Source organism: Plectropomus leopardus, chromosome 18 (genome assembly GCF_026936395.1).
Source record: "Plectropomus leopardus strain MGB_pleo_1.0 chromosome 18, ASM2693639v1, whole genome shotgun sequence".
Taxonomy (NCBI): domain Eukaryota; kingdom Metazoa; phylum Chordata; class Actinopteri; order Perciformes; family Serranidae; genus Plectropomus; species Plectropomus leopardus.
Window position 1 is genome coordinate 25,538,699 of NC_142193.1, and position 27,845 is coordinate 25,566,543.

The 27,845-nt window shown below is 38.9% G+C and overlaps 1 protein-coding gene across 4 annotated transcripts; it reads left to right on the forward strand.

Moving 5' to 3' along the window:
• Nucleotides 1-85: 85 nt before the first annotated feature.
• ciita (class II, major histocompatibility complex, transactivator) lies at nucleotides 86-27,487 on the forward strand. Of its 4 annotated transcripts, none has more exons than XM_088090998.1 (23): nucleotides 86-225; nucleotides 2,361-3,680; nucleotides 12,457-12,519; nucleotides 13,400-13,447; nucleotides 13,577-13,639; nucleotides 14,802-14,906; nucleotides 15,067-15,132; nucleotides 16,408-16,455; nucleotides 17,232-17,438; nucleotides 19,045-19,095; nucleotides 19,317-19,430; nucleotides 19,529-19,588; nucleotides 19,697-19,911; nucleotides 20,463-21,796; nucleotides 22,242-22,778; nucleotides 23,863-24,042; nucleotides 24,149-24,220; nucleotides 24,310-24,390; nucleotides 25,224-25,307; nucleotides 25,419-25,502; nucleotides 25,606-25,689; nucleotides 26,636-26,719; nucleotides 26,889-27,487. In XM_088090998.1, exons 1-23 carry the CDS (start codon nucleotides 132-134, stop codon nucleotides 26,962-26,964), a joined length of 5,070 nt encoding a protein of 1,689 aa, XP_087947124.1. In that variant the 5' UTR covers nucleotides 86-131; the 3' UTR covers nucleotides 26,965-27,487. The 4 variants fall into 4 exon arrangements, with proteins under 4 accessions (XP_087947124.1, XP_042360912.2, XP_087947125.1 ...); XM_042504978.2 differs by having other exon boundaries at nucleotides 88-225; nucleotides 2,358-3,680; XM_088090999.1 differs by lacking the exon at nucleotides 86-225 and having other exon boundaries at nucleotides 2,505-2,617.
• The last annotated feature ends 358 nt before the right edge of the window (nucleotides 27,488-27,845 follow it).

Genomic DNA, 27,845 nt, shown 5'->3' on the forward strand with positions numbered 1-27,845 from the left:
CAAAACTATTGCAGGATACTTTTGATTTGCGATAACCTTGTCTCATATATATATATAGAAAATTATTTTTTGGCTTTCTGCCTTTATTATATAGGACAGTTTAAGCGTGAAAGTTGGAGAGAGAGGTTGGGATGACATGCAGCAAAGGGCTGCAGGTCGGAGTTGAACCCACAGCCGCTGTGGCGAGGACCGCAGCTTCTGTACATGGGGTGCCCACTCTACCAGGTGAGCTACTGGGCACCCTCACCTTGTCTTTAATATTAAAATCCATGCTTCAAGGATTTTGCCAACATTTACAACTTCAAATGATGTTATCATCACATGTACTAACACTGTCCACAAAGCTAATACAATGTCACCAGATCTTTACTGCCCCAGTCTTGCCACCGTGTTATTTGTGTAAGTGTCTACAAGCGTTCTCGTGTGTATTTTGCCATACATGGTCGTAGTTCCTCCAGGTTTCACCAAAAAACACATGTGAAACTGGATCTGCATCCTGCTAACATACAAAACAACAGCAGCCACAGCCAAACAGACACTGTGTTTCCCACACATAGCTCTACTTTGATTTTATGATCTCATTTGTTGCAGCCTGCTGAATTATGATTTCAATCACTGAAATATTATCCTTGATTTATTACACCTAAAGGATTCAAAACACACAGAAAACCTTAGACAGAGGACCCAAACTGAGTTTTTCATTAGGAAAAAACATTGAATGCAATGCACTGAACTGGTTTAATACTGAAGATTAATATGAATTTTTTTTTAGCCTCCTTAAATTAACGTTTCTTAAAACCTATGAGCACCAACAAATTTTAAAGTCTTGAAACTCAATCCCTTCAACTAATTTCCTTTCCATCACTAAAGGGACAGTTCACCCCAATATCCAAAACACATGTTTTTCCTCTTACCCGTAGAGCTGTCGGTCACTCTGGATTGTTTTGGTGTGATCTGCCAAGCGTTGGAGATATCGGCAGTAAAGACGACTGTCTTCTCTCAATATAATGAAACTTTATAGTTCTTAGCTTGTGGTGTTCAAAGAGCCAAAAAACATATTTGGAAAACTCAACAGCAATGCTTCACTAGGCAGGTTTCCATTATAGATTTGTGTGTAATTTAAGCAACATTAGGCGTATTTTAAATTTGTAATTTCAGTTTGCTCAATTTGAAGATTAATCGAAACCCACCTATTATCTCTTTCAAGAAATCATGATCCTGTTACTCAAAATTGTCCACACACACCTTGTTGTAAGCAGTCCAATGTAGGAACTATTTTCTTTCAACTAAACTACAAATTGAGTGCCATCTATTTCCATGATATTCAAGAGAAGGCAAACATTTCTTTGGCCGTTATCTCCAATTGATAAATAGCACTACGGGTAAGAAGAAAAATGTATTTGATTTGCAGTTGAACTATCCCTTTAACTTTACAGAGCTACACTCAACTAGTGCGGAAGGTGTGGTCCGAATGATACAAAGGAAATAAAGCATGGTGAATACAAGTCCAGGCAGTTAGGTGTTCATTGTTTAGCCAAACCCCTTCCAGTCCTTAAAATAGACAACAGAGTGGACACATTTAAAAGTTCTGGTGATGCAGTTTTGCACAGGTCATGTCTCTGACTGCAACCAATAAGTGTGTGAAAGCATCAAATCTCTTATCATGGAATGGGGAAGGGAACTTTGATTAGAACAATCAAACAAATGTATTTCCTTCTTTGTTATATTCTTTCACATGAAGAAAAAGTCCCTAAATCAGTGACAACAATGACTCACCAAACCGGATTTCTTTCAGAAAAGTAGTGATCCTGTGAAACCTTTATTGTAGACATTGTTTAGAATTATAAAACATCTGTGAAAAGCATTATAAGCAATGGAATAATTAAGTATTTATACACAAATGGCTATATGTCACATGTAACTGTGTTGAAAATAGTTTCGGCATATGATGCTGCACTGATAATTAAAAGTGTAAGCAAAAAAAGCATTATGTTTATGCTGTAGATTATTTTTTTTTAAAAAGTAGAACATTAGTTACCATTAAACATAATAGATGCTTATTAATTATACTTATTAAATATCAGGGGTGGTTTTGTAGAAAGATTGATGACAGTATTCAGTATGTTAGTGGAAAAAATGCTCCTCTTGTGTAAACAGAATCTAACCTCACTTCCTAATAATGAAATCTCTGCCTACAAGCCATTAAAGTCTCTCACACGCAGAAAACTGAAACAATACTTCAAACTGACCCCACCTCCAAATGCTGAAACACCTCCTTCTTTTAATAAAAACACCTCCTGAATAAAATCATTGTGTCCTTTAAAAAACACAATCTAAACATCAAATATCTCTACCAGCAGCTGTCAGTGCCCCGGGAGTGGACGCCGTCAGCATGGCCCAGTTCGAGGAGGTTCTGGACGGAGTGCGACTGGCTCTGACTTGGGCCTCTCCTGCTGAGATCCGAGCTCTGCTGGAAAATTTGGTGGAGGAGCAGATCATCTCGGAGGCCTACGGCGAGAGCTTGAGTCGGCACCGACTTACTGCAGCATGTAAACCGGGATCTGTTGTGACAGGATTGACCACTTACGGGCACCTCAACCAAGATCAAGTCAGCCAGGTGAGGAAATCATCAAAGACTAGAGAGGCCGACTATAACCAGATTAGATCTCAGTTTGTGTCATCAGCGGATGAACATGAGAGCTCAAAGTCCTGGCCAGAACATCACAAAAATAATCTGAAACTAAGTCAAGAATTGAGGGGGGGACCAGCGATGGACTCCTTGAATCTCTTCTCTGCCCCAGTGGTACTTGACTTTCACTGCAGTCTTAGTTTAGATGATGAAACAACAGATTTGCTGAGAAGTGCAGATTTAATGCAGAAGCCAGTTAGTGATAGTGAAAGAATGAATGAGGGGAATTTGGAGGATGTGAAGGAGTGGTTAGAGCAGGTAGAGGAGGCAGCTAGAAGGATAGCTGTCCCTTTGTGGCAGCACTGGGACAGAGGACGGAGGATGTTGCTGCCTCTGGTTCATGCTGGCATGACTCCTGCTGGCGGTACAACAAGTGAAATTACAGTGAGAAAAGGTGAAGCAGAATGCCCTGTTTCAAATATGGAAGAGGAAACAGAGCTTGCAATGGCTTGCAGGACTTTAGATATGTACGCCGACACCTTCAAGTGGACAGAAATGGACATTACAGACCCGGGCTTCACACTGAATGCTGATGGAGCAGCAAAAGGCCTCTGCTGCTCCAATTTTGACAGTGTGACAACAACTGGATCAAATCATTTGAATATCGCTGGAGCAAGAATGAATGCCTCACCTGTTGAAGCCGATCCAGCAACAGACACAAACTTGACAGACAGGCTAGAGGGCGATCTGGATGCCTGCTGGGGAGCTGACAGGACAACAGACGACCTGTTTCAGTTGATGAGAGAAGTACAGTTTGGCACAGATGCAGGATTTGCATCACATATTGCACATTTGTTTTCTCCCTGTGCACCAACTGATACTCAAACTGATGCACAAGATCACTTTTTTAACTCCAGCACAGATCACAGCATGACATTAGACAGTGCAGAAAATGTTTTCAAGGCTGCTTATAGTGCAAAAGTATGCACTGATGACATAACAGGCTTCCCAAAGAGTACAGAGGACGAGGAAAGGGTCGATTCACAAGGGGGTGAGTTTGCACTTAATTATTGTATCATGTCTCCTCCTAATGTGTGTTTCTGTCTTTTCTTATTTACACAATGTGAAATACTATCACCATAACACTGGAAGAAAATTATTTTCTGTTCAAGATTTTCAGGTACTTTCCTTGTTTCCTTTAACGCTTCGTCTCTTAGAATTAAGTTCAGCACCTGCATGGCAGGCAAACGCTTGTTTGTTTTAGGTGAATGCCTGGACAGGGTTTGGTTGTTCAAGCTGGTACATACTTTCAGTTTCACTTTGAGTGATCGTCAGGAGGCAAAACTATCAAGGACATGGGAACAAAAGCGTGGAAAACCACCCAAGCTACCACACCAAAAAAAGGCTTTGTTGTTTCTTATGACAGAGTGATAGTTGGCAGTGCTGGAAGAAGTATGCAGATCCTTTACTCAAGTGAAAATAACACCACACTGTAAAAATCCTGCATGAAAATGCTACTCAAGTAAAAGTATTCAAGCACAATCATGAAAATGTATGTAAGCATTTAAAGTAAATGTTTATTTTTTATTTTTGCACACGAATATCCATCCATCCATCCATCCATCCATTTTCTTCCGCTTATCCGGGGTTGGGTCGCGGGGGCAGCAGCCTAAGCACACGAATAACACTGCATAAAATCCAGATAGTAAAAAAGGAGAAAAGTTAAAAAAAACAAACAACTAAACTATAAATTAAAAAATGAAGAAAATATAAATGACAATAAAAAGCGCACTGAGCTGAAAATTTAACCAGTAAGTTAACAACAATCCAATAAAAAATAAATGTACTCACTGCAGAAAAAGTGATAAATTTAATCATTCAAATAATTAAAATAATTAAAAGGAGAAGAACAATTCCTTATGTTTGAGAAGCTGACATGTAATCGCTCAAAACTTGGCTTTAAATATTATCAAAATAGTTACCATGAAATGTTCTAACCAATCACCTAAATGTTTCAGCTTTTACTTGCATATTTTCATATGGCGTGGTAGCCAAAATCTTTATTTGTAACATAACTAAACAGACAATTTAGTTTCATTTGCTATTTACGACATCTATTGCTTGTCTGTCCGTCCTGGAAGAGGGATCCCTCACTATCCTCTACCGCTCTTCCTGAGGTTTCTTCCTCTTTTTTCCCCGTTACAGGGGTTCTTTTGGGGGAGTTTTTCCTTGGGTGATGTGAGGGTCTAAGGGCAGAGGGATGTCGTACACTGTAAAGCCCTCTGAGGCAAACCATGTTTTGTGATAATGGCCTCTATAAATAAAACTGACTTGACTTGACAATTGTAATGGCATAAAAAGTACAATATTTCCCTCTGAAGTGTAATGAAGTGGAAGAGGAATGTATCATGAGTTTAGATACTCAAATGAAGTATAAGTACCTCAAATTTGAACTTAAAGGGACAGTTTGTAACTTTTTGGCCTGTATGAGGTACTTCTCTGTAGCCAGTGTATTACATGGTCATTTGTCAGTCGGCAGGCCCAAGTTTGGAGAAGCAAGCAGGAGTCCAACATGGAAGCTAAACAATGTACTGCTGTGGATGGGGGCCAGCAACAAAAACTGTTTAAGCTACCTAAAAAAATTCCAACTAAAAAATCAATATCCGTTTATGTGTATGCTATATTGAGAATATTTTCACTGCTTTACCTTTCTGTCCCGAAAGAGAAGCTTTTAATGGCTTCGGTTCCTCATCTATGCTCTCGTCAAAGTTACCAGACTCCATTGAGAAAAACAGTGATTTAAGCTTGTTACACACAGGAGCTGCTGGTCTACCACTGCTTAAATCAGAAAGAGAGTTTGTGTTGTTGTGTGACTTTGGTGAATCCAAACTAACCATTTTAAACACCAAAGTCACACAATGTCACAAACTAATTAACGGATGGTAGACCAGCAGCTCCTGTGGTCAAATTATTAAATCACAGTTTTTCTCAGTGGAGTTTGGCCTTGAAGTGAGTGATTTAACGACTTCATTTTCCAGCGGGAAATCAGTGTCTGACATTAAGGTAAAGCGATGAAAGTGTTCTTAATACAGCGTACACTTAAACTGTTAATGTTTTTTTTCTATGGATAAATACACCATACAACCCCATTTCAAAATATTTGAACCTTCCGTTTAAATACAGTTACTTGAGTCAATGTACTTAATTATATTCCAACATATATAAATGGTAATAAAATACAGAGCAATTTTAGTGAAACTGTAGCTTTAGATAATAAAATTAGTGATATTTGTTCAATATTCTAAAAATTGATGTCAATCTCACATCTCTGCTGCCTTGAATATAACAGTTTGAGCTTGTTGAAGCTTCAGTAATCCATTGGAGGTATTAGACAGAGAAATTAAAGGGGACATAGAGTATGATATAGAGATATTTGTTATGCAAGTTGAGGTGGACACTGAGCAGCCACAGATGGCCATGAGAAACCTGCTGCCAGTGGGCATAACACAAAGTTTAGGCAGAGGACAAGAATGTTAGGCAATTTTAGGCTCTGCGAAAACAGAACCATAACATGACTCAATTTTAAGGGCGTAGCCTGACCTTCATACATACGGGTGTGACCTATTGTGATCTCCTGCGGTCAAAGATAATTATCGGAATTTATCTACTAGCATTTAGTTAACAGTTGTTGCATTATCCCCCAAGTTTCGATGATCAAGCTTCAGAATCACATCAGTCCACATTTGTGATTTTGTTAAAAAGAGAAAAAAAAAACATCTCTGAGTCAGCTTCAAAAGAGTAGACACCCATCATAAAGACTTCCCCTCTCTTTGTCTTTGCTTCCTCCCATCTTTGGCCATCTTGCTCTCCCTGTCCAGACTCTTCTTTTTTCTTTACTCTTTCAGGATAGATAGAGTACCATATTTCTCAGTGCTGACTGTGTGTGTTTGTGTGTGCATGACAATACTGTAAATCCACGCACAGTCATTGTTTATAAAGAAAATAGTTTGTTGGTATCGGGTATTAATTGTGTTATGTCACATGTGTGGCACTCTGGCACATAATAAGTGGTTTATCTAATCAGCACTGAGAAACAGGTGGAGCAGGTACTTCCCACGTATAACCAAAACTCCCTGTGTTTCCTTGTCCGTGGTGAGAGGTATAAAGTGCAAGGTGTTTGTTTTTCACCTTTTGTGTAGCAGTCACAGGGACGCAGGCTCATGGGTAGATTTTAAGAATAGTAGTATTTTGAATAATACATGGATGGCTGAAAGTACCTTTGCTGGGAAAAAAATGCTCAAAAATAAAATGGTTAATGTAGAGCCAGAGCCAGACGACAGCTCAGGTCAAGCCTATGGAGGCATTGGAGGGACATAGTCCCCTGGAGAGACTGTGGCCTCATTTATGGCACCTTTGTGCTCCATTTTTAAAGCTGTTTGACATAATAGAATGGCCTAAAAATGTGTGCATCAAGGAAAAAAATCATCCTGTAGAGCCTACAAACTATTTAATTGTTCTCTTTTTTTCAATATTCTGAGACCAGCAAATGTTGAGGATGATTGATTTTCACCTAAAAAAGGCAAAGTTTGTCTGCTTTAATATTTTCTAGTTAGAAAACAAACAGCTTTGCTAGGTTGAAACCTATTTTTCTTACAGGTTGAATGTTGAATGACAAATCTGCTGCATTTATCCATGCTATAATAGTCTGGGCTGCATAAATTGCAAATCAAAGATCACCCACAATGCCTAGTAAGTGGGATCTTTAATACTATGTCCCTGGCTAAAGAGGAACCTTAGAGATGGAGGGACATGATAGAAATGAGAGGAATGAGTGCACAGACCACCTAATAACACTAACACAGTGATGATAATTAGACGATAAATATGATACATAGTTTGGGGACATATCCCCAATATTCAAATATGCTTTGAAAAGTTTCCCCAATATATTGATAAGAAATACAAAGAACAAACTGCAATGACAGGCAATCATGCAGTGCTATCTGAAATGATCTGCAGCAAATATGCATGTAATGATAATCATAATTAAACAAAATTGCCATTAATATAAAAAAAATTCTAATATTATGTTGTACTGCAGTTCTGTATTGCAGCACCCCAATGGAAGCTGATGCTCAATAGCTGTTTGCACAATCAATGTCAAACACTGTATTGTCTCTATTTCATCGATGTCAAACGTGTTAGAAAGTGGAAAACTAGAATGTAATAAGAGTGTTGCATCAGCTATATCACCGGCAATCGTGATAGATTTTGTAAAGTGTTAGCATGTAATAACTACTGTAATGAAAAGCTCACAATATGACCAAGTCATATGCTGGCTTCCTAATATAGCACTCAGTCATCATAACTTTAAGAATCCCTGATTTAAAACAAAATGCTGTAAAATGGTCTGTTCAGTTTCTAAAAAAGTTCTCCTGGGGGAAATTCATTATGGCCCTGGATGACGATGATGATGATGATACCAATATCCTTAGATAACTGGGACTTCATTTAGTCCATGCCAGGAATATACCTTTAAAGATGACTTTGGAGTCAGATGCCGGCTGTCTTCACATAAATGAAGATTATTTTCAGAGCCACAGAAATGTGTTAATACTGGCCTGTGTAGTGGAGTCCGGGGTCTGCTGAGACATATTTTGGTAGCAAATCTGCAAGACAGTCCTGGATAAGTCCATTAATAGATGTATAATGAAGTACAGAGAAATTTCTAGAAACTGGATCATTAATACCAGCAGCAGAATTCTGTAAATACTGGTTGAATAATCTTTTTCACCTGATTTCTTTTTAGTAATAACCAGCAACACCTGCAGTTGTGATTAATTTCAGCTTTGACTGCGCTCTGTCATATCAGTAACAGCCTCTGCGCCAAACTGATCATTTCAGGAGTGTTGATTTTAAAACTTTTTCTCTAAGCCGTTACACAAAGACCCAACCCAAAACTGCACCTTGTTGCGCAAACAAACTACTGCCCCTCTAATTTCGGAAACCTGCCTGCCACAGCTTGGCGTCTCTGGATGTGCAGCAACGCAAAGTGAAAGTAAAATAAGGGGTTTTTGTTAGACCGAGTGGGTTGCGCGCACTGGCTACAGCTTCTGTATGTGTCATTGGCGCATGTATGCAGCAGTTTGATGTAAACACAGCGACTGGAAGTTAACGCACAGATACCACGCAGCAGGAGGTCAGCATCATCCAGTGACGCCAGGCAGGTAAATGTTATCCAGCTTGTGATGGGGCGACTTGGGCGCGTTTATCCAAAGTGCGCATGCATTGGCAGGAAAGCATGTCGTGTCGGAGGTTCCACTTTTATCTTTATACCTTTATCTTTTTTGTACATTAGTGCCGTTATGTAGTGATTTTAAGTTGTTTTAATGAATGATGTACAGAGATAAAAGTTTTATCAGCGATTTGCATCTTTAATTAAACATCATAAAGAAAATAACGTTTCTAAAAACATTTTTTTCTATATGACATTGTTAAATAAGCTTATTTATACCACAAAAATGTAAATGAGCTCAATTGTTTACAGACATATATTAAGATATATTAAGATATATTTTATGACTTTGTGCTCCGAACTGGCGAGTAAACTCCATTACGCATATGTAAACTGCTCGACAGCCCCCCATATGCAAAATGGAGCGCGAGCAGATGAGTTGTTGGCAGAGGAAGTTTGTGAAAAGAGGTGATTTGGGGGGACTTTCAGGAATGAAAAGAAAGTGATTTCATTTCATTCAGTAGTGTGTGCAGGAGTAAATGCGTGAACAGGCACAGGGAATTTCACTCATGTATGATTAACATTTAGCAACATTTAAGACTTTTCTCTGCCTCTCTAGATTTTCACACTCTGGCCATGTGTTGTGCAGCATGTAGTTGTGTGTGTGTGTGTGTGTGCGCGCGCGCGCGCGCGCGCGTGTGTGTGTGTGTGTGTGTGTGTGTGTGTTTTCTTTATGAACTTGCTTTGGCACAGCATGCCATATGGTGCTTTACCTGCTGTATTTAAGTTGACAGGTTCCTCATTCTGTAACTGAAGGCTTTTGTTTTGTTTGTTATTATCAGGCAACAAATAATTCCCAACCACCTGCTATGTCTTTCAATATCTTCACCTTTAAAGGGACAGTTCACCCCCAAATTAAAAAATCCACATTGGTGTAAGTGTTTGAGGTGTTGGCTGTATGTCTGTCTTTTCGGCTTGTGGTGCTCAAAGTACCAAAAAAAAGTACTTACAAACACTCATCCGAAATGTTTGTTTCCAGAAATCACTGAAGGTAATCTAAAGACTTCGCTGCGATAATTTCGTGTAGGAACTTTTTTCTGTCTACCAAACCACACCTGTAACTGACCTAAAGGACTTGGTGCCCTGGGCAAACTGCCCCGCCCCCTCCAAAACCAAGAACAAGAGCTAGTGAGAAATCAGCCCGAATCAACAACTAGTTAACTAGTTAACCAATAGTAATTATAAATAACAAACAATAAAAGAACACATATCTGTGTTTGATAATATGGAAAACATTCATTCAGTCAATTAATCAGTCAATCATCAACCAATCAGACTTTATTTGTATCGCATTTTTCATACAAATTGACTTTAAAACAAAGTGCTTCATACAATAAAACCGAAATCGCCCTCGCCCACAAACACATGCACACATACATGCACACCAGCATGTGAATAAAAAACACAAAAAAACAAAAAAGATCGTAACAGTACTAATTAAAATCAGGAACTGAAGAAACACCACCACCAGAGGCAGGATAAGACCTATACATATAAAAATAAAAATAAATACATAAATCAAATGATAATACCAATGATAAAATAAATAAATACATAAATAAAATACTCAAACTGTAAATAATAGGTAAAAGATACCAGCACTAAGTAAAATAATAAATAAATATGTTGTCAAAATAATAAAATATGGAAAGTAGTAAAACTGTGAAACAGACTGAAATACATGAAAAAACAATCAGCAGATAAAACGAAATTAAAATTAAAAGACAAACTAAAAAGGTAGGTCTTGAGTTTGCTTTAAAAGGAAATCAACCAATCGAAGGTTGTGAGTCAGAGTTATGCTGAGTTTGTGTGTGTGGCAGGAATTTGGTCCATCTATTAAACAACACACCTGGCAGGAAGTGTTCTTCTGTCATCTGGTCCCCAAGTCTGTCTTAAACTGTGGCAATTTTTTAAAAAATGTTTTCGACTGGTGGGAGTTTGATGCTGCAAACAGAGTCCTTCAGACAGACAGAAAAGTTGGCAGTAAAATCAAGGTGCACTCAATTTAGTGCTTGTTTAACCCCTCAAATGTCACATGACAGGGACCAGATCAGAGCAGCATTTTTTGGGTCATCTGTTTCTTCGATGGCTCGGCTCAAAAAAACGAAACTGTGTGCTAAGTTACGTGACAGGAACCTCCTAACATCCTTTGTGGTGTCTAAGACAGCATTTGCTGTTGTTTTGTACACTTCATCTGAAGTGGGTCATTAGAAAATGTTTCATTATACTGAAAGTAATAAGTTATCAAGACAAGCATTTGCACGTTGGTGCCAGCACTGATAATGTCTCCTCTCCTGCCCAAGTTTTAAAGTTCATTGTTTACAGTTTGAGCCTTATTATAGTAAAACAATGATGTCTTTTCGAGCTGTGTCAGGACTTAACTGAAAACAAATCAAAACAGCAAAAGTGAGTCACAATGCACCCCTATTTATCCCTATCTTTGTGCAACGTGCTAGCTCAGCCTAGAAGAGAAAGATGAGAGAAATAACTTCCAGGTATGCATTTTTGTATTGCTAAGCTAACAGAATTTGTGCAAGATGAAGCTGACAAACTAAAATCTGATGGAACTCGGTGATCTAAGTCTAGGAGGCAGGTCAGGACCAGTCTCTGAAATAATCCTTTCATTACAACCATAGCGGCCACATATGTCCACCACCCACTGTACAAAGCTGCACACCGTATTATGTAATGTGACCCGGTCTTAGATTATTATCAGCACGTGATATCATGCTTGAGTTTTCAAGTTTATACTTAAAGAATGTTTTCTCTGGTTGGTAATATGACATCTAATCTCTCTCACACTTTATTTGAAAGATAGCAGCTCTTGCTGTTTCACAGAAGAGCTACAGTCCCACAGGCTCAGTTGAACAGGTTGAGGAATTGTTTTGTTTTTCAGTCTGTCAATTAGGATTGCAACGGTATGTGATTTTTAAGGTGTATTTAATCGGACAAACTTTATATAAACTGAAACATTTTTATGGTAGTACATGTAAAAAGGCAGTCGAGGGGGTAAGGAGGTGCACATGGGCGAGAGAGATTCTCCATTGATTGCATTTTTTTAAAAAATAGTGTATATAAGTAAATGTACACGATACGGTATCTGTCAACTCTCACACCACAGTATAGTGGTACTAGGTTTGAGCACTGAATGTGAAAGGAATGACTCGTTTTCTGCACTGCATCCACCAAGATACACCATGTCCTACATTCATTAAAACACACTTTTAACTTGTTTACAACTCAATCATTTTCCAAACACACAAAAAGTATTGCAATAATGGATTTCTACTCTAAATGCACTCATAAATCATTAGAAAAAAAACTCTGATAAGGATTCTTCACTATGTGTTTTTTTGTGTGTCCATTCCAAAGGTCAAAGAATCTCAACATAAAAATTACTTCATAGTAAAAATGACAATAAATGGCCGTAATATAGGTTTTTTTGTAAAAAAAAAACAAAAACAAACTGAGATTCATGCATTGATATCTTGGCAACATTTTTAATTTTATTAATGTGATTGTGTGTTCTCAGGTGCCAAGATGCAGGAGGTGGAGCAGGACCCGCTTTTGAGTTCTTATTTGGGAGATCTACCAGGTTTGTATTGTTCGAGTTTGTTACCTGTTAGACTGTAGAGAGGTCGATCTAAAATAGAAAGTAGACAGTGCTATAGCCTACTGAAGGAAAAGTGAAAGTACACTGCAAGTGCTATGATGATATAGCATTAAAGGAAATATTGTAAGGCAGTCTCCAGGATTTCGCTGGCCTTTTTGGGGATTATTGCTTCTTAAAATGCCAGATTTCACATTGACAATGTTCAATTCTTTGAGCACTTTCAGTAGATTTGGATGCAATAGCTTCTGTCTGGGTCATTTTTCTTGTCTGCTGTGAGTGCATTTTAGCCAGGGTGTTTTTCAGTAGGAAAGTTTACTCAGTGTCAATACTTTATCTCCACTTTCACACAGAAATATAAGAAACTGTTTTGCGCAGTCTTTAGAAGTCATTTTTGTCTATAAATAGATGTTGGTGTCACACGTGTCTGTGTCTTCTTAACCAAAAACAAAAGTGAGTTTGGTGATTGGGGGAAATTCAATGACTGGTGGAATTTACGTAAAAGTCACGGTGACTGGATACATTCACAAGGACTGGTTGTTTTTGCGTTAATTGTTGTGATCGCTGCGCTGCAACGTCCTGGAGAGGCAGGCAAGTCTGACGTTAACTGCAACAAGATTGTCAGCGAGTCACACCCGCATTATATGCAGCAACAGAGATGTTTATTGATGAAATATTCTCACCTAATGCGCAAATTCAACAAGACCAGATTAAGGAAAGCCACAGAAGAACTGAAAAGAGATGAACAGATGAACATCCAATGAACTGGAAATTTTATTTGCCATTAGCAAATATGAGCAAAGGTAGGAAAGCAAACTGTTGCAAATGTTTGTTTGTTTGACAATGCTTTTTGTTTGTATTTTAGATGATTTAGAGGACTACCTCAATGATGATTTCCTAGGGAAGTATCTTGGTAAGTTGCAACCAAACTTCTGCATACATGTTCATTCATGTACAGTGGATCAAGTGACTTAAACATAAACACACATATTAAAGTATGAATGCAATGGTGATCTTATGTCTAATTTCCCTCTTCACGTAGACAAAGGTGTGCTCTTTGACGAACCGTTGTTCAGTTGTGAGATAGAAGAACTCAGTACCTGCTGTAAGTAGCTCTTCTTTTCATTGTGCATTTGCTGACACAAACAGGCTACACATGATAGTAAAGGAGGGGAAAGAATTATTAAAAAAAACATGTTCATACATGGTGGACAAATAGACAGATACACTGAAACGTACAGATTAAAAAAATATTTATGAAGTGTCAAAATCAGGGGCAGTTTAATAGACAATTAATCTGTGTGTTTTTGCAGTCATTTTTTGTTTCTTTGTAGTAGTTTTGTGTCTCTTTGAGGTTGTGTTATGTCTATTTGTAGTTGTTTCGTGTGTCTTTGTGGTTGTTTTATCTTTTGCACTAGTTTGTGTCTATTTGAGGTTTTGTCTTTGTCTCTTTGTGGTTATTTTGTGTTTATTATGAGTTGTTTTGTCTCTTTGAGATAGTTTTGTGTCTCCGTGTGATAATTTTGTGTCATTTTGTTGTAGTTTTAGATCTATTTGAGGTGATTTTGTGTCTCCTCTATAGTTTTTTTGTGTCTACTTGTGATTGTTTTGCGTCTCTTTGAGATAATATGGTGTCTTTTAGGTTGTTTTGTCTTTTTGTGGCTATTTTCCTCCTTTTTGATGCTATTTTGTTCTACATATTAATTAATTCACACTCCATATAACATATTTTCTTATTTTTTTAATAACACGGCTGTATGGCCACTCTTTGTATTTTTGTCACCTTTAGTAAATGTGCAAGCCCAGTTTGTGGCAGAGAAGAGTTATCAAATCAAATCTGTTCTACATATTGTATTTTAACAAGGTCAGTAGAAAACAAAAATATATATATATTTATTTATTTATATATAAAATTCAAGACATTTGTCAGTAATGTCCATAAGACCCCAATCGCCAAGGAAATAAATCTCCCCAAAACAAGGTACAAGATAGATTTAATGGTAATTTTTATAACAAAGTTTAAAAAAATAAAATAAAAAATTGTCCTGCAACATCATTTGGAGGTGAAACACAAGGATTAAAAATCATTTTCTTTGTTGCCCCGAGTTTTACCCTGTCTACCATTTCCTGTTTCGAATCTTGAAGATGAGAAATGTTCCACTGCTGTGATTTTCGGTTCACTACCGAAATGCATGAGAGCCATTTCTGGTTACTGTGTCTGTTAGCTGCTTCACTGACTCTGCGTCTTCCTCTTTCATGCACTTTAGGTGAGCTTCCCATGCCGATTGAGCTGCCTGGCCCAGACAGCCAGCAGCAGACACCAGAGGACAACCTAACAACCAAAACAAATAACAGGAGAAAAAGATCCAGAGGTATATAACCAGCCGTTAACTATGAAAACTGTTCTGATCAGCCCTTTGTCATATAAAGCTTAATTTAGGCTGCAGTCAAAACATTCTGTAAGCCTGAACTACTATATCAGTTTTACTTGCTGACTTTTTTCCACGTTATATTTGTATTTCTCATCTCCAGCTTCCCGATCACAACAGTGCACTGATGAGGACACACCATCGAGGCCGAAAAGACAAAGAGCAGCAGGTGACAGACTGTTTGGTTTCTGTCCGTTACCTATTGATGGCATGGCTGGGAAATCTATAACCTGCACAGTGTCATGTCAGCCTCCAGCCAAACTCATGGCCATGGTTTTATTTTCCTACAAACCATGCTGGCATGTTCTTTGTTGACACTTGTATTGTTTACCATTCCAGACAATCATTGGTTTCATTCTTATCAGTATGTTTGGAAAGTCATTTATCAGACATTTGAAACTTGCTTTAGGTTTTTCAGTCAGTGAACATTAATCAGCAGCAAGGATTTTTAAAGCTATGTTACTTTGAGGAGTTGCAGTGCAGATTTTCATTTCCATGCAACAAAAGCGTAACAATGAAATAAATTTTCTTTAACTGCTTGTAAGGGCAGTGGGAGGGCTGGTGGCTTTCCCAGCTGGGTTAAGCCTGAACGGGTTGGCAGAGTATCAGAGGGCAGGCACTTAGAGACAGACATTTTTTCATACTCACATTCACACAGGCAATGTCAAGTCAACAATTAACTTAACTTGGATGTTTTTGGACTGTGGGGAAATCCCAGAAAAAAGCCCATGACACGGAAAGAAAATGCAAACTGCACACAAAAGTGCCTGAGCCAATGAGCAGGTCCAAACCTAAAATACTTTTGTGGAGTCGACAGTGATAACCACTGCACCACTTTGCATGTAAACTGTACATGATGTGTCCATATGGCAAGCTGAAATGCTAAGATGCTAGCATAATTTGTAGTCAAAGGGATAGTTCACCCCAAACTTATGTTAGGGGTGAACATGCACTAATGTTTTAATCTTGCGCTGTAAAGGAGACCCCAGGTTGGTGGGTGCAGTTCATTAGAAAGAAAATTATTCCTACATGAAACCGCTCACACCCAGTGCTGTGGATTATCCTGTATAACCTGGGTCATAATTTCTGTAAAGAGACGTTTCCGTTCAGTTTTTCAAACGTATATTTTAGTGTTTTGAGCATCATGAGCCGAGTGCCATCACATTTTCTTATATTAAATAGAAGGCACACATATCTATAGCCAATCTCTTCATCACTTGTCAACCTCACACCAAAACAATCTAGACTAATAGACTGCGCTACAGGTAAGATTCATGTATAATTTTGGTTTTGGCGTAAACTTTACCTTTAAAGAGCTAAAACTTGCTAACACAATTATATATTCCAGGCAATTCTGGTTGTTCAAGCCATCTTTTAAGGTTGCCCTCATAAAAGGTTATCTAAGAATTGTTCTGTAATGTTGGTCCTTTGCTAACTCTTGCAGGTCGAACAAAAACCAAAGAGGTACAGGCTGAGCCAACTGTCACCCAAGGTTAGTTTCTAATCTGCTCTAAACTGATTCTGTTCTTAGGGGAACAGTAAGACACTGTATGTTGTTTCAAACTTTTAAAGGGGCAACAAGAAAAAACATAGTAATTCAAGCTAATGTCAGTAAAGGGTTAGCTGATGTATTAATGTATTAATCACATAAACATCAACTAAACAGCTATGACAATGCCCAGTAAAATGCTAATGTAATATGACCAAACCATTTGAGCAATAAGCACCGGAGAGTTTACTACATTAATAAAATGGCATTTTACCAATGAGGCAAACCACGAGGCTACAGGTGTAACGTTAGACTTATGGGTTAAAGGGATGTTGGCTGTTTATGCTTGACTTGATGCCTTAGTGGCACTGGCATGCAGATGAAGAAACAGGAAGTTTAATTTTGAAGTCGCCATTTAAGAGGTCACCAATGAACCAAAAGAAGAACTCTCTCCTCCCTCGACTTCCTCCAGATCAGTTTGGTGCATTTCAGAGTTTGTTCGTGATGAATGCTCTTGGCATGCCAGATGAGTTGATGATTGTTACCTGCTGTATACTTTTGGAAGCCAAGTGCAGTCATTTCCAAAACTTTCAAGTCTGCTAAAAGTAAAAGTCTCAGTTGTGACACAATACCTCTGGAACTAAATCCCTTGTTATTTCCTTGCAGGCTAAACTATGTGCATGTTTTTCCTTCTCCAAACTTTATTTTAGATTCTCTCAAGGTTATCAAAACCTGCTGGCAAAGACAGATAAGGAGTGTTTTCTCTGTTTCTCTTGCAGACATTGACACAGCAACAGAACCGAGTTCAGCAGAGATGGTTGTCGTCCCAACCACTCCACCAAAAATCCTTCATCTCCATCCCTCCATTCAATTCATCACCATCCCAGACACTCCAGCATATCAGGTTGTCCAGACAGTGAGGCTCCCTCCCTCGGTCATTGGACTTCCACTCCCCAATACAGCTGCCACACCTACTTACATATTAGGTGAGTAAAGTTATCATCATCAAACCATTGTTTATTCAGGAAAAACTGACTGAGCATCAAGCTCTTTTACAGCATTGCCTTGAATTCACATTGAGTAAGCTAAAAGGATATATAACGTGATAGCAATAAATTCAATAAAAACAAATAACTAGCAGCAATGGCTGTCAAAAGTTATAAATAGCAATAAAAATAGAAAAAAGGGTAAAAAAAAAAAAAAAAAGACTAAATAACAAGCAATCTACAACTAGTGAAAAAATGCATAACACAAAAGAAGAAAAAAACAGTAAAGATGATGACAATAAAAACAGAAAAAACAATAAATAACGATCATGAATTAACCAAAGCAGGAGCACTGTGCAGGAACTGTTTTTATTCATTTAAAATGATCTATAGATACATACCAATCTAATTTTAATACCTCTTGTAACTGGTTCCATTTATTTGGTGCACATAGGTTAAAAAATACTGTGAATGTGTGTGATGAGAGGAGGATTTATTTAAAGTATTCACAAACATTGAGTAATAACCATTTTCAGAGCAATAGTTTTAAAAAACAACCTGTTTGTGAATACTGTAGTGCTCAGTTTTTGTTGTGTCAGAGTTGATCTTGTAGAGGAAATGAAGGCTCTCTTGGTATGCAGTTTAAATGCACTGAAAACAGGATCATCAAGCTTCTTCTAAGAGGTGGAGCCTAAAAAGAGCTGTAATAAGCAAACACCGACTTAAACCAAATATTCTGGTTGAATATAAATTACACCTGTAATTTTTATATTTAGATACTTATCTGCCAAGATTTCAGCCCTAGCCCACCAAATGGAGATCTTATGGTTACCCTTTGATAAAGGGATGAAGGAGCTCATTGAAAGATAAACAAGCCAGTAGTTCCTCATCGTTGTAATTGTTTCTAGCACATGCATGCATTTCCCACACCCTGCGTTTTACATGTCCACACAGATAAAAGTAACTTAAGTTTTGAAAAATCATCTTAGAAGACTTTTTTAAATCCATGTTATCCTGTTTAAGTTTCTGTATGTGACATCCAGAGCATTACTACAGCAGCAAACCACTATTTGCTATCTAAAGATAAACTGTAGTGGAGTAAAGGTGCCTTGAGCAGAGAATAAAGTCATGCTACCTCTTTACCGTCGAGCTTCTTTGTGGTTTGTTGTGGTAAGCCAGTCTGGCCATGTGTACATGTTAGTGCATGTGTGTATCCTATGGCTTAGCTCATTGGTGCCGCTCTGCACTGTGTTCATGCAGCAGTTACCGCTTTATATTGGGGCGGTGGAGGCACAGAAGCTTCTGTTCCCCCTTGGTTAACACTTTTAGCTCTGTCAGCATTGTTGCTGTTGTTTACTGCTATTTATGGAGTTAACACTGGATTATTACCATGTGCAGACAACTCATATGCTTTGAATTTTGCACAGAGCCCCTATAAATGTATGCTATATTATCTTTTACTACCTAATGTATTCTATCCCCTGTGTAAAGCACTTTGTATGAACTGTGTAAAACACATTAACTTGCCTTGTCCCCACATGCATGTCTGTTTATTACACTAATACTGTATCAGCGGTACATATTCTAACACCTTTTTCTAATGTAGTTCCTGCTACATCGCCACCCTTCAACCGCCAAATGCCACCTCTCTCTCCAAGTGAGTAAAAAACTTTTATCTTCTATTTGTATGTGTATGTTTATGTCTGTCTCTACTGTGTGTGCAGGTATGCAGAGATCTCAATCTGGCAGGGTTGTGTAGTTTATAGTTCCACATGTTCAGTTTTAGTTCTGCCTTTTAAGCAGCAAAATGGAAACCACTCTCTGCCCATTGCTGTATGTGTGAATGCAGGCTCACTTGTTCTCCTTTTGTGTTTGTAGTTGACGGTGCAGTAGCACCAGTCCAGATGAGTTCATCCCCATTAGGATCTCAGTCAGAAACTGCTAACAAAGCCATGTCTCCCACTTGTGACTCACCCTTGTCCCCAAGCAATGGTGAGTATCAGCATCTTTCGGATTTTTATCTTTTTGAGTTAAATCACCTTGATGAGTTATTGCCATGTTACAGTTCTTCTGACATGTTGCATTTTTAGAGATGTCTACATGTAAGGAATCACCTCTTCCTCAGTCTCCCACTGCCCTCGATATTCCCCGTAAGTTACTGCATGCTTTTATTCCTTTGTTCTGCTGTTCTGTAAAATTTCTTGAAAAATCATGTCTGTGGAAAAGCAGGTTCGAAATCAGTTGTTTTCATTTTCCAGAAGTTGTAAAGGACTACATCCAGGGAGCCAAAGTCCACATTAGTCAAACCTGCCAGGATATGGAGGCAGGCCTTAGCCTGACCTCTCATTATGTGGATGTGCCAATGAGCCAGAGAGAGATGTGCTCTGGAAAAGGCACAAACAAAGTCCTGGACAAGGAGCTAATCATCATGGGAGACACAGATCGGCAGAAGAGCTTGTTGGGACGTAGTCAGGTAATATTATTGGATAGAAAAAAAGTTATCATCTAGTGCTTTTTAGAAATAGCTTATACAACAATTCGCATGTTATCCTACAAATTTGCGCCCCACAAAAGACGTTATGTGCTTAATTTCAAGTTACATACTTAACGTTAAGTCACATAGGTATGACTTAGGTTAGTAAAGTTATTGTGGTTAGGTTTAGAAAAATAAACATGGTGATAGTGTACCTAAAAATGACTCAAAGTTCACATGGTTAAACGTCACCTTCTAGGGGAAAGTCCCTTGTATTGTTACCCATCCACCACCCTAACCTGCCGCCTTATGAGACCGTGTCCTTCTCTAGTCCCATCAATGCATTGCTCACATGATCGCAGCCTACCAAAAAAATGGTTTATATATGAATTAGTGGCTTTACTGGATTATGTGGGATACAAACTTTGGTGCATTACTTTTTGTAGTAGAACGTACAAACAGTGCTTGAGAAGGGACTGAACTGCTCAAAATGTTGCATAAATCACTGGCTATAACTCACTGGTACCTATTTGTTTGTCTTTTCCATTTAGATATTCGAAGGCCAAAATGGGGACAAACCCAAACGCTACATATTGTTACTCGGCAGTGCTGGGATGGGAAAAACCAGCCTGATCAGGAAGCTGTTACTTGACTGGTCCAAAGACTGCTTCCCACAGTTTGACTTTGTCTTCCTCTTAGACAGAAAATCCCTGTCTTTAACAGAGGCAGCCTTTAGCCTTCAGACCCTTCTATTAAACCTCTCCTCCTTCACTCCTTCCTGCATGGACCCTGAGGCAGTGTACACTCAAATCCTTGCAGCCCCTAAACGCGTGCTTATCATTTTTGATGGCTTTGGTGAGTTGCGGGACTATGAAATTCTTCTCCAGACTCAGGAAAAAGACTTGATAGCATCATTGCAGAAAGACAGTAGAGCACAGAACTTCACAGTAAGACAGTTATACTCTGCCATCCTTCAGAGGGTGGTCCTTCCAGGCTGCACTCTTCTTCTTTCGACTCAACCAAGAGGCACTGCCACCCAGCTACTTCGGCGGACGGACAGCCTCTTGGAGGTGTGTGGCTTCACCCCCACAGATGTAGAGGTGTATTTGTCCCAGTACTTCACTGATCCTGACCTCAGAGCTTCTGCATTGGACTGCTTAAAAAAATGCAACTATCTACATCTCCTCTGCTGGAACCCTGGACTGTGTCGGTTGGTCTGCTATGTTTTAGAACAGTGCAAAACTTTGGAGGTCCTACCGAGAACTTTGACCGGGCTTTGTCATCAAGTACTTCGTCTGAAAATGGAAGACAGTAGGAGCAGGCACTCACAGGCTGAAAATCAATCAGAAACACCTGTGCAGTCAGTAGAAGAAACCCAGACCAGCAGTTCTCAAGTGAAGAGGCATCACAGAAGCACTCGAACAAACTCCAGAGCACAGGTTCGCCCTCACTCACAACGAGCAAGGAGGGCAAAAACACAAAACCAAGAGGAGAACGACAGTGATGGAGAGGAGATGAAGAGTGCTGGCGTAGACAGAAAAGAGGAGAGAGAGTTGCTGTCCCAGTTGAGTTCTTTGGCCTGGGAGTCGGTCAAAGCAAACTCCTCCATCCTCCCAACAGGACGGACAATATCTGACAAACTCAAGGCGTTCGGCCACAGGACAGGGCTCTTCTCTTCTCACCACGTGAGGATGAGGCAGGTCGTCTCAAGTGGTGAGACAGAGGGAGGAGGAAGAGAACAAACGGTAACAAGGGAGAATGGTGCACAGAGGGGAAGCAAAGGGATGGACACTGAACATGCTGCTGCTGGTGATGACCACATCCTGTTGTGGGCCAACCCATTCCTCCAGAGTTACCTGGCAGGAGTCCATTTGTCTCTGTCAAGGTAAAAGTTTCTTATATCATTGAAAAAAAAAGTCCTTTTTATGTTTTCATTAGAATTATATGGGTAAAACGATATTATGAGACATGATTGATTGAGTTTTAAGCCCTTAAAGGAATATTTCACCAATTTTCAACCAGCTTTGCATCAAAACAATGTAGGTAATGTGTGTAGATGAACTGTGGTAAACCTCTGTCCATGTAACCTGTGCCCAGACATCCCTCTTTCTCCCCAGCGAAACACCTCCAGATTATGTAAATTGCATCATTTGGAGGTTTTCACAGGCTGTTGCAGCGCTGATCAAATATCAACCAAGATTTTGTAACTGCTCATGTCCCTTGACTGAAAATGAAAGAGAATATCTCTCTCCACTCCCAGCCTCCTTTCTCTTTCCCTTTCATTGCTCTGCCCTTTCGTCCTCTGACTCTCTCCAAATTTCTATTGCCAGGACTGTAACAGACCGTGCCTTCTTCCCGACACTCCCTTTCCAGTCAAGCCAGAGGGGACGCAGGCGACCCCAAAGGGAGGAGCTCGAGCTCACTCAGCGATTTGCAGTTGGGCTCCTGTTCAGCAACAGAGCAGAGCTCCAGAGGCTTCACTCATACACAGAGACAATCTTTAGAGATATGGTGGCTGCCAAGCAGGCTTTAGTAACAAAGCACCTTGAGGGTCTTTCCTACAGTGACCTGAGCCCCGCGCAGGTCCTAGAGGCTTGTCATTATGTTTATGAGTTGAGTTCCACATGTAGTGATGGCAGCAGAGACACTAACAGCGCACGATTAGTCACTCACCTGGCAGTGAATCTTCCAGAAGTCCTGACGTTTCATGGAGTGCCACTCAAGCCATCGGATGTGTTTGCTGTCCAGAAAGTTCTCGAAAGGGGGGGAACTGAAGGTAGAAGATTCTGTTTGGATCTGGAGGATTCTGGGATACAGATTTCGGGACTCAGAGCTCTTGTTGGGCTCAACAACATCAACACATACAGGTACAACTGATTCTGTAAAACCCCCTCCACAAACTTGAATTTGAATTTCTTTGGATAGCAAAGGAATGACCTGCCCTACTCTGCCTCTGATTGGTTTACACTGATTTTTATTTTTACTCTAACCTTAACTTATCCCACCACTCTTGCCTCAACACAAGTAACCCAACTAACAGAGGCAATGAGTAGTAGCCAATCAGAGGGAAAGTAGGGCTGGTCATTCCTTTGCTATCTTAGGATACTCATATTTGTGCACCAAACAGTGAATGTCCAGTTATAGCTTAGCAACCCCAATAAAGGGCCCCAGGGATGACATTTTTCCTGTAGGCTAACCCGGAAGCTAACGTCGCCCTGGTTCCCTCGTGAAAAAGCCTATGGGATTTTTCCATCGGATTCTGGATCACTGCAGAAAAAAAGCTGTGTGGGACATAAATGTTTGTGATACTTGCTTGTTTTGTTCAGTAAGATAATCCTCACAAAAGAACACAATTTTCATTAGTTTTGAAACCTAAATACAATCGTCCGAAGTAAAAAGCTAATGTTAAGCTATAACAAACATGTTGCCACTGCTACAACGCTATAAAGCCATGTATTGCGCGGTTCAGCATAGTAACCTTCTTCAGTGTAATTTAAGCACTTGTTAGCAATCACTTTTTTTAAGACATATAAATGCTTTGAAGTTCAAGATTGGGGTACTTACTAACGTATTTTATGTTGTTGAACAAAATAAGAAAGTGTCTTCAGCTTGTGTAAACCACAGACCTTATTTAAGGCCTCTAACCAAAAACCCATTCAAAAACCATTGACTTTTCTGGGTTTTAGGACTCATTACAGGGGTTCTCTATGATGGTGTGTCTGTTAAACTTAAGCAGTCCAAAGCGGTAGGCATGGGGCTGCAGTAAGAGTGATACGCAGCATTTCAAAAGTTAAAAATTGTGTGGTTTTGTCATTTTTTATGTCTGGCTTACTAGTAAACATGTTAATTTCAAGGCCAAGGGACACATAATTTAATTATGTTTTTAAAATTCAAAGTGAGCTCTGTGGTGAAATGCCATTCCATACTAATGTCAACTTTTTGGTGTCTTAGGGCATGCATTGCTGATGTCATCACCTTATGGGAGCAGTTAGAGCAGAGTGGTGAAGAGGAGCTCCTACAAGGGACAGTGTCCAAATTCACAATCCACCCTCTGAAAGCCACACAGGTGTTTCACATAGAGCACCTGGCAAAGCTGGTGAATATACATGTGCACAAGAGGCTGTCTGACAGGTAATGCGCCACACATACATACACAAACACACACGCACACAGTTATGTTTTGCAACATACGAATGTTGTGTGCCTGGCCTCTGAAGTGTGTCTTGTTTGCTTGTAGTTCCAGCCAGTCAGATTCGATCCTGGCCGAGGGAATACCAGCCGTCAGAGAGCTACACAAGCTGGAGTTTGAGTGAGTAGCTCTGACATTTGACATTTGAACTGATGATGACGATGACAACCATAAAGATGATGTCAATAATGACTTTATCTTCTCTCTAGACTTGGTCCAGAGAAAGGTCCCCTGGCTCTTCCACAGCTGTGGGAGCTCCTGCCAGGTCTACAAAATCTACAGCACTTAGAGTAAATATATACACCTTTACTTTGAGTTTTCTCTCAGTGAATCTCTCTCTCTTTGTTAATTCAGGAGACACTGCATGTAAAAACACAGTTTTTTTTCTAGCACTAGTCCATTTTAATTTTGGGCTATATTGCTTCTATAATATGTCTCTGACAAATGGAAAGAAAACATCCCAAAAACACATTTAGGTGTAATGGAAATCTCTTCTGGAAAACTATGCAAAAAGTGCATATTTAATTAAATAGTTCCTCATTTGCATATCAAAGCATAACCTTTCTGAAAACTGAATAAGTGTCATGTTCATTATCTGTCAGTTAAAATCTTTACCCTACCCACCTGTTTTGTATTATTTTTGGTCTGAAAATGTATTAATTTTTACAATCTTTAAAGGCAGTTTTCTCAAAATGGTTTTTTTTCATACTCTGAGCCAGGCACTTTCAAACTTTTCAGTTTTATCCTTTTCTGTTTTCTGTTTTTACAGAGGGGTTTGTTCATATCGCCTTCATAGCCCGATTTATAGAACATTTTATTTTATTTCTATAGAGTGAGTTAAAAAAAGAGATATCCAAAATTCCCTCGGTTAACACCTTTGACCCTAACGTGTCCACAAAGTAAAACAATAACATTTTACCCGGCTTTATCCGATGTTAGATTTCTATTCTGGAAATGTATGTTAATAACCACATATTTAATTAGATATTGCCTCATTTACATATTTAAACATAATTTTTTTTTAAAAAATTGTTGTAATGCAAGTATTCAACTATGGAAATTTCATGATTATTTGTATATCTATTAGTTAAAAAATATACCCTTTTCACCTATTCTCCTACAGTCTAGAGAACTGTAAGATCGGGGACAAAGGAGCAGAGAAACTGGCTGATGCTTTGGTCTCACTCAGTTCCCTGGAGATACTCAAGTAAGTGCAACATGCAACATTTTTCAGGTGTTTTAAACTCCTCACATTAGTAAGATCTTTATGTGTCTGTGTTGGGCCAATAACCGTGAGCGCTCTTCTTCTGGGTTATAGTCTGTCACAGAACTGTATCGGAGACCAGGGGGTGAAGAAACTGGCAGCCACACTCAGGGATCTGCCCAAACTGCACTGTTTAAGGTATGTAATGTGACGCACATACATCTACACACCAACACCCACCATGGCACTGACTGTAGACCCACATAATTTCACTTCCCTCTCCTCCCTCTGTTTGTTCCAGTCTCTACAGTAACGTGATTTCTGATGAAGGAGCAGAGAGTTTAGCAGCTGCCCTCCCACATGTGGCTTCGCTCACTGACCTGGAGTAAGACTTTATTTGTCACATTTTCATGAGACATTTTCGATTTCTGTGCTTGTATCCACTTCTTGTCCTCATATCTGATCGTTCCTAATTTAGTTACTAAGAAAATGTTCTGTGGTATCTTTATTTTCTACTGAAGGTACTTTTCACAGACAGAAATTTAAACTCACACACATATCAAAAGAGGAACCGGTGAAATTGATCAGCTGATCTATTCATGGGTGGATTATGAGACAGTGGGACCCAGAAAAGGCTGCAGCACTTCATAAGAGCAAGACATACACACTTTGCCATGGTGTTATGTCATTTTGTAGCCGTTATACATATTTTACATGGTTTTTGTAGTTTACTGAGGTGATTTTTTTTCTGTTGGAGGTAATTTTGTGACTTTTTTTGTTGTGTCACTTCGTAGTCATTCTGTATCTCTGTGTAGTTGTTTTATGTCTCTTTGTATCACCTTGTATTTCCATGGTGTTGGTTTGTGTGTTTTTGTAGTTGTTTGGTTTACTTTTATATAATTTTTTGTCTTATTGCAGTATTCTGCATTTTGTTTGTCTTTGAGGTAATTTTGTCTTTTTTGGTTGTCTTTTGTCACTATTTAGCATTCTGTGTCTCCTCTTTTTGGTTCTTTTGTCAATTTTTTAAGCTATTTTGTGTCTCTTTGTGGTTCCTTTGCATCTCTTTTTGTGTCTCTTGGTGGTAATTCCGAGTCTTTTCCTGATCAGTACGTGTTAATTTGGGTGGCATTTTACAGATGAAGGCCAGGGGTGCCCTCAGACTTTGGGCCCTTGGTCCTGTGCCCAGTAGGCCCTTTCAAGAATCCATCCATGGATCTCTTGTCTAATACGTTGATAAAATGATGTGTTTTGCATGGATTTGTCACTATTATAAAATACAGTGGCAAACATTGAAAAGACATTTAAAGTGTGAACTATTTTCTTTTCAACAGTGTGAAGTACAACAAGCTAACAGATGTTGGAGCACAGACCCTGGCAGCCAGTCTGAGAAACTGTAAAAAAATGAAAACTCTGAGGTACGAAAATGTGTGTGTGTGTCATTATCATCATGCCCCATCCCACTTTATTTTAGCCAAGATGTTTAATTGCTGCACAACCAAAACCAAAACTTAAGTACTGTTACCTAATTTCCTTCCCTTGCATGCCATTTTTCATCATATCTATTTCCAACTCATGCCATCACAGGATGTGGAACCAGTGTATTCCTTATGGAGTGTTTGAGAGGCTTCAGCAGCAGGACAACCGGATCCTTTGGCAGTAGAACGATATGAAACCTCTACGAAGGCTATGAACTTTTCATTTTGAAACTCAAACATGCAGGTTTTACACTACACAATACGTTCTCTAAAATGTGCATTTTTAAGAAATGGCAACAGGAACAGAATCAAAAATATGAAAGAGAAAGTGCACTAAAAGAAACCAAAAATTGCTGCTTTAGTCAACAATTCATCAAATTCCTTCCAAGATAAAAAAAAAAAAACAAACAAAGGAATTATTCTTCCTTCGGCATTACACAGTACTGCATGTGTGTACTGAATGTGTGTGTGGTGATTTTTAGTACAATTTCAGTTAGCTCATTTGCACTATGTTTTTTGTTGGTTAGTTTTCATGTTACTCGGTAACAGTTATAAATCTGCTACCATGCTGCATTTGATGTTTGTTCTTTTACTGTGACATTAACAGTATTTTTGTTTGCACTCTGTCTGGGGCTGTAATTGATACATTGCTGAACAATCAGCTGACACCTTAATACAAATAAAAATGTTTCATTGTCTCAACAGTCACATTATTTTCTTTCCCTTTTCTTTTTACTTATCATCTGATCTGTTTACTGAATTCACCGGTTTATTAATAACTTCTTTTCACTTCTTTCCCTACAGGTTTCTGTTCTCTTTTTTGTACCAACCTGACCTTTACAGTGTTTTTGTGTCTATAACTCTTCGTGGTTGCTCATATTACTTTGTTTGCATTAAGCCATTATTTTTCTGCAAAAAAATTTGCTGACAGTACAGATATAGAGCAAACTTTCCTTTATTATGATATTGTGGTAAAAAGGGGAACAACTCAAATTTACTGAAAACATAAATACCTGGTTGTTACTTGCAATGTTCCTCAAAGGGAAATTTTGTTATTTATTAACTT